This window comes from Austrofundulus limnaeus, unplaced genomic scaffold (assembly GCF_001266775.1).
Source record: "Austrofundulus limnaeus strain Quisiro unplaced genomic scaffold, Austrofundulus_limnaeus-1.0 Scaffold614, whole genome shotgun sequence".
NCBI classification, from domain to species: domain Eukaryota; kingdom Metazoa; phylum Chordata; class Actinopteri; order Cyprinodontiformes; family Rivulidae; genus Austrofundulus; species Austrofundulus limnaeus.
The window spans coordinates 81,440-88,542 of NW_013953016.1; the positions used below are offsets into that span (position 1 = coordinate 81,440).

At 43.8% G+C, this 7,103-nt stretch overlaps 1 protein-coding gene across 1 annotated transcript in view; it reads left to right on the forward strand.

The window, feature by feature from the left end:
* The window catches only part of bcar3 (BCAR3 adaptor protein, NSP family member), a gene marked incomplete in the record, with an annotated part of 97,504 nt that overhangs the window by 46,549 nt on the left and 43,852 nt on the right, over nucleotides 1–7,103 (forward strand). Inside the window, 2 exon segments of the mRNA XM_014027086.1 lie at nucleotides 1,136–1,325; nucleotides 5,260–5,514. Of these exon segments, the coding sequence (XP_013882540.1) occupies nucleotides 1,136–1,325; nucleotides 5,260–5,514 (445 nt within the window).

Genomic DNA, 7,103 nt, shown 5'->3' on the forward strand with positions numbered 1-7,103 from the left:
TAGATAGATAGATAGATAGATAGATAGATAGATAGATAGATAGATAGATAGATAGATAGATAGATAGATAGATAGATAGATAGATAGATAGTACAAACTAATGCTGCATTTGTAAAAAATTTTACAACTTTGTTAATTGAGGCGACTAATAATGCAGAGGAAGCTTCATTCTAGTAAATAATGAAATAATAATCAGACAATCTGACAGAGCAGCACGACAGTTCAGTGGTTAGCACCAACACCCCACAGCAAGAAGGTCCTGGGTTCGATCCCTGGTTCGGACCTGGGCTCTTTCTGTGCGGAGTGTGCATGTTCTCCTCAAGCTTGTGTGGGTTTTCTCCAGGTGCTCCCCACAACACAAAAACATGTACAACAGGTTGTCCCCAGGCCTCCCTTGAAAAAGACATCTGAGGTCTCAATGGGACTTGTCTGCTTGAATAACGATAAATAATGTTTTTTTTKTGTGTGTCACTACTAACTTGAAAGTGCAATCACCTGAAAGTTAACCTTTTGAAGACATCCAAACGATGGTCTCTTTCTGAGAGTTTCATCAAAATTCTTCTTACCATCCATGGGTTCTTGAGATATTTTAGCAACAGTACTCACAAACGAAACAAAACTAAACAAGAATGAAACATGCCGTTGGTCTGAGGAGCATGTTGTCTCTAACCTCCGGTCACAATCAGCTCGTTCAGACAACAAGAAAAAGCAGCAGATATGTTGAGGTCAGATTGGGTTTGATGACATTAGATACAAGGATCATCAGTAGAACCCTGCCTGCCAGCACAGCCCTCTTCTCCTGATATTTTAGTTGTTTGGGAGTGACTAACAGCTGCAGGGCGAGTGACTCACAGCAGATAGAGCTGTCCAGTCATTCTCACACAGCAGGGGAATTTATCAAGAACCTGTCCAGTGTTTTTTCTAGCCCTGCTAAGCTATCTGTCTTCTTCATCGCTGTGTATTTCTGTCTGTGGGCTCTGTATCATCTGATGAGAGATTTACCCCATGGGTAAAAATAATGTTTAATGTTTTGAACTGGAATCTGACTTTAAGGAATATGAGGTCTTATGTTGAGGATTAATGTTCAAAGAACCAGACAAGATTTTTCTCATTGAGAATGTTTTTGTTCTTCCAGAGTTAAGGATGATGGCTGAGGGGCGTTTTGCCAGTCTGCCCAGGTCACTTCATGCCCACCACGCCTTAGGAGGAGGTGCCGCCCACCCTGGAGTCCACAGCACCTCCCCTGGTACCCCCAACATCTCCCCCACCAGGAAGCTTCAGGCCTCTCTCACCGCCTCCATGGACCTCCTCAGCTCCAACTCTGGGTCAGTTTCATTTCTTCTCCTAATTTAAAGATCACTTATGATTCCTTGAACAATATAGGATATACTGTATCTGTGGGCGATACAAAACATGTTCATCAGATTTAATACACAAAATCATTTTCAGATAATGAGATTTCACTTGGTCAGTTCTGCCTGTTCTGACCTCCTTTCATAATGAGCTGTTCATGCCAATAAGCTGCTGTTGGCAACGTCCTCCCAACCTTTTGTTTACGTTAGCTCCGCCCTTCAAACAACGTTTATGTTAGCACTTCAGATTCGTGAAAATGGCTGCTAGTACAAGTAGATACATAATGGAGGCCTTCACTCAGGCTATTTTTAGAACGCAAGTCACGTGACTCTTTACCGCCCGACACTGATGCTCGTACAAAGTCTCGTAGCAGCTCCATCGATTTCAATGGAGCTGCGCCGGTTTAGCTCAGTTTAAACTTCAATAAATTCAGGAAAACAGCATGAAACTTTACCGGGAAGACCACAAAACATTGTGGTACAGTACTCGCAACAGTGACTCGGGAGACAGCCATCATCCTCACATGGAACAAGTATTTGTTCGCTTTTCCCAGCCTAAGGTGCAGACTAACAGATGGGTTCAAGCGATGGGACGAAATAAATTTGACCAGAAAAAATCATGAACTTAATGTCTGCTTTAAAGATTTAATCAGTGGTAAAAGACCAACACTGGACCACCCGGATCCTATCCTTGCACTTCCTGTCGATAAACAGGTACATTAAACCTTATTATTTTTACTGCAGCCTCCTGCTTCTGCTAGCTTTACTCCTAGCCTCGGTCATATACAGCGCTCTATTCCAGGGCTGTGCTGCAGTCAGTCCAGAATATAGTGATAATGTTTTCTTTACATAAATTTTAAACATCACCATTAAGTTTCTTTAAACGATGCAGAAGCGGTGACTTGAGTGATTAAAAATAATCCCATAGACACACGAGAAATACAGCAAGCTAAGATCAGTAAGACACGGTAAAAACACCAACCTTTCTTAACAAATCCACTCGCTTTCCAAGTCCGTCGAAGACCTCGACCTCCAGACAACATTTCAACTGAGCTTTCCTGTGATTCCTGAAGTCGGATGTCTCAAAATTTGCTCAAGAAAAGTCTTTATCTGTTACGGTATTAACAATGAATCTCCGTAGAATCCACTCAGATTGGGAGATCATTTGCGAGCGCGGCAGATAATGTATGCGAATGATATGCATTACATCATGATTGAAGGTCCCCATTGTACAACGGTAGACGGGCCACGCCAGGTGAAGGCTTGGTAGCTGTCCGAAGTCAGACACCTTGGTGCTGGAGAGATCAATTCGCATCCATCGCCACTTTCTGAAGCCAGCATAGTGATGACGGGTTGTGCGCCATGCGTCCACCCCGGGCGAGGGCTTGTTAGCAACAGACTGGTACCCAGGGAGGCAAACGCAGCTTCCAGAGACCGGTGTTGTGAAAGCCAAACAGTGAGGCTACAGCCTAGATGCTCCCATGTCATGAGACAAGACATGGGAGTCTCCAGACTGCAGGGTCTCAAAGGTGCTCGCCTCCTTGGTCGTAGATCATGGCCACGCGCAATTGTTCAGCATTAGTTTGTGCTAAATGACAAATCATGTTCATATCGAACAGCAACACTAAACTCACAAGACGTATATCACCATCATCTGCAGATTTGTGAGGAACAATAGGGACAGAACTCTCGTTCAGTTGAAAGTCCTTGGGTAAATCCTACTGCTGTGTACTAGCCTGGCCCTWGCCTTCCTATGTAGCTCCCCTCAGTGCTAGTTTCCCTTGGATTTCTCCCATAGACAAGGATTTCTTTGGTAGAATTTTACCTGGGCCAATCAGCAAACAGAAGGAGGAGTTTTGAACGACGTTGATTTTCTGCGCAGTGTCTACTTGTAGTTTATCAATGGCAGCGGAGGAAGTGCATGAAGCCAGTCTGTGGTCTGTGTTGATACTGTAAGGCAGGGGTGTCAAACTCCAGTCCTCGAGGGCCGCTATCCTGCATGTTTTAGAGGTTTTCCAGCTCCAACACACCTGATTCAGTGATTGAATTAACTCTTCAAATTGGGCAGAAGCCTGTTAATCACCCAGCGATCAAAATCAGGTGTGTTGGAGCAAGAAAACCTCTAAAACATGCAGGATAGCGGCCCTCGAGGACTGGAGTTTGACACCCCTGCTGTAAGGCTTCCAAGTTAAAATAAATTTGTCTCACAAAGCCTGCAGCTCTCATTTACTGTCGTCTCATTTGGCTCGGTACTTCTCAGTAGGGTTGTTTACAGTAGTGCTGGGCRGTATACCATTTTGTACCTAATACCGGTTTTTATTTTTGTTATGATATGAATTTTTTTGAATACCGGACATTCCGGTTTAAATAGCGGAACGTTTCGTCGCGGCCGCCAGTGAACTTTTGTTTCCCGAGGGAAACAAAATATTAATATTTGCAGCGGTGCAGCAAGGGAATATTTCCTTGCTGCACCGCTATGAGCGTTAGCATGCTAATGTTTGGAGCAGCTAGTTGCAGCCGCGGGTGGCGATTCTGCTGCTTATATTGACTGATGTTTAAAAAAACATCCCGTTTTCACCGTCGCTGAAAGTAGTAAACACCTCTTCAGTGACGTGCACAGTTAGATTTGACGTGTTTAGTTAATATGGAGACATAATGCTGATGAGACATAGGCTGTGTCCAAAACGACAGGCCGGGTCCTCCGGAGGACCCAGACTCCCCGGTCTCGGCGGGCCGGGTCCTTGGTAGACCGGGAAGACCGGAAAAAAAGAGGCTGTGGATTTGGACGGTCTAGCCTCCCCTCCTTACCCCGGCGTACGTCTTGTCACCTAGCAACTGTGACGATGCTAAACAAGCAAACCTAAATCAAAACTAGAAAATTATCAATACTTAAGCATTATTAATATCACAAAACTATAAAATTAACTTAAAGGTATCATTTGAAGAACTAATTGACCCACTGTAGGTTCATGTTTATTTCGCGTTTTTTATGACGAAAAAATAACATTTAAAAACACATCTATACAAATGATAAAAGTATTAGAATTACAACCGCTAATTTTTAAAAAATTTTTATATCACCATATTTTTATTTAAAACGTATTCTTTTTTCTTGCTTCATCCGCCATTACTAGCATAAAAAAATCTCCGGTCAGGCCGCAATGCATTATGGGATATGCTGGGCCGGGAAGGATCCATCAGACCTGTCCTTCGATTCGGGGAAAAAGAAGGACGTATTTGTCGGCCGCATCGGAGGAGTCGTCCGTTTTGGACGTCCTTCGTCGCGGCAATTTCCAGTTAGCCTCTTAGCTTAGCTTCCTTCGCGGTCGAGCTGAAGCGCTACATACGTCACAGTCAACCATTGGCGATTGGGTAAATCAGATCCAAATGTTTTAAACTTCAACAGAGGCCACGCCTCCAGCAAGAAATCGCTTCTCAATAGCCGAGAATCCAGACCCCTTTGTACGAAGCAAAGCGAAGAACAAGKGGCTGGTTTTTACCAGGCTAGCTGTGTACTGTCCATCGTGAAATTATTTGCGCAAACTACAACTTTCTTTGGCAATTGCGCAGGGACATTGCCATCAAAAATAAACACAAACTAAGCCCACGTATCTCTGTTCTCCGTGACTGTTGTTAAAACAGCAGAACAAACGTGGTCTTCCTGTAATAAAGTGGGCGGAGTCTCTGCTCGGGTTACCAGGTGAGGGGCTGGGCTCGTTTTAGGCATTACTAAGTTACCTGGATTATGACATAACAATCAGCAGGTTTTTGAAACAGCTCATTTGCTGACACTAACAAAACATTTACGGACCCAAACTGAAGTATAAAACATGTAAAAAGTGAATTTTGCGTAATATTTCCCCTATAAAACCTGACAGGGTTTTTAAATTTTGCTTCCTTCCCACAGCCTCTCTGCAGGCCCGGGCAGCGGCCTATCAGAAGTTCCCTCTGCAGCCTACCAGCCAGTCTCGTTACATGGAACTCTGCCCCGGCGCAAGAGAGGAGGCACTGGCATCACTCATGGGAACCACACCTGGGACCCCAAAACCAGTCAAACACAACCATTCCTTTGTGGGAACACTGCGGTGTCTCCTGGACACATCCATCAACCTGCAACATCTTCACAGATTCAGAATACCACCGATGACTTCAAAAGTTACAGGTAAACCTCATTTAACACATGGATTATATTTCTGGATTTATCAAAAAAAAATCACTAAAATGTGTCTGAAATTAGAGGTCCAACAGCTTGTTGCCTGTAAACTCAAAAGGTGGTTGTGAAAACGCTTCGGCTCGGTTATTTATGGGCAACAGCTGCTGCGGCTAATCTGGGGCTGAAGTCATTGACCCATCTTCTGTGAAAGAGACAACTACACATCCATCAAAGACCCGTCAACCCGTTCCACTCCGGTCCCGGGCGGGCCCACGCAGAGAAACGAGTCGCGGGTCCGAAACATGGAAACATCACCTGATACGTCCAAAYTGCTACCAGAACCGAGACAGAGAGAGAAAGTTTGGAATGAAGAGTCCTGAGGGGGGGTTTGGCTGTTAGCTCCAACTTCAGAGAGAACACACACCTCATCCCTCATCATGTCCTCCCATCTTTTCTGTCTCTGGTGTCGAGTTACGGACTGGATCTGATTGGTGCGCATGGGTCTGTCGGTGCGCGTTCGTAGCCCCCAGCAGTTCGGTTGAACCTTTGTAGGTTGGGTCGGGGTGTGGCGGAGCCGATCAGAGACCTCTGTGAACTCTTTGTTTCTCCTCCTTTATCTCTCAGCCTTGGTGCTGGATCCATTTCAGAAGCTGCTGACACACGGCAGGATCATCTGTCCGGGTTCTGCAGGTGGCTGCGCGGTGAACAGTCCTTCTGTGTCAGCCTGGAACCACTTACTTTAGATTTAAACCTCCTTTATCTTATTGATTTTTTTTCTTTCTGATCTAAGTTAGTAAAACTGGTGAAACATTTTCCTGGAGTTTTATACTTCAGGCAAATTTTAGTGACATTTTCTTAACAAAAAAGTTAAAGTTAATCTTTATAGTATAGAGCCACTGAATGGTTTGGGTTTTGACTTCGCTGCTCATGCTGTTGGCTGACCTGTGACCCCTGAACTTATGTTGCACTAGCATCTGATTGGCTGCTTTATCTCTCCCTTGACCTCTGTTGGGCAGCTATACGACCACCAGGAGAGGAGGAGGAGGAGGAGGAAGGTACAAAGAGAGGCATCAGAAGGAGGAAGTACAGCGCCATGATCTATAATAAATCAAATGTTTATCAAATAAAGTCTAATGTTACAACTAAACGGGGATCCCTTTAAACGTTTCCGGACGGTGTCTGACAACTTCCTCCAGTTTTTACCTTTAACTTGACACTTTAAAAAAAAAATTCAAAAATTCAAAAAGCTTTTAGGGAATTTCAGAGGTGACTTTTAATGGGTTAAAATCAAATACAAATTTGTTTAAAGTTGAGGGGAAAACGACTTCGTCTTTTATTCTAATAAGAACCAATGCACCTTAATGCCCGTAACAAACTTGAGAAGAAGACATCTAGATTAGGGGTGAGCAATTATTTTTGTCCTGGGGCCGTATGAGAAACTTGAGTTATGTTGGAGGGCTGAAACCAACATTACGTTGTACTTAATTCTGTTTAATAGTCTTTTTTTTTCATCCATTGTAAAGAGCAGTGTGTTTTATATTTTGATTAGCTGCTACTGCTAATTAGGACAATGATTTCCTGTAAATATTTATAAATAT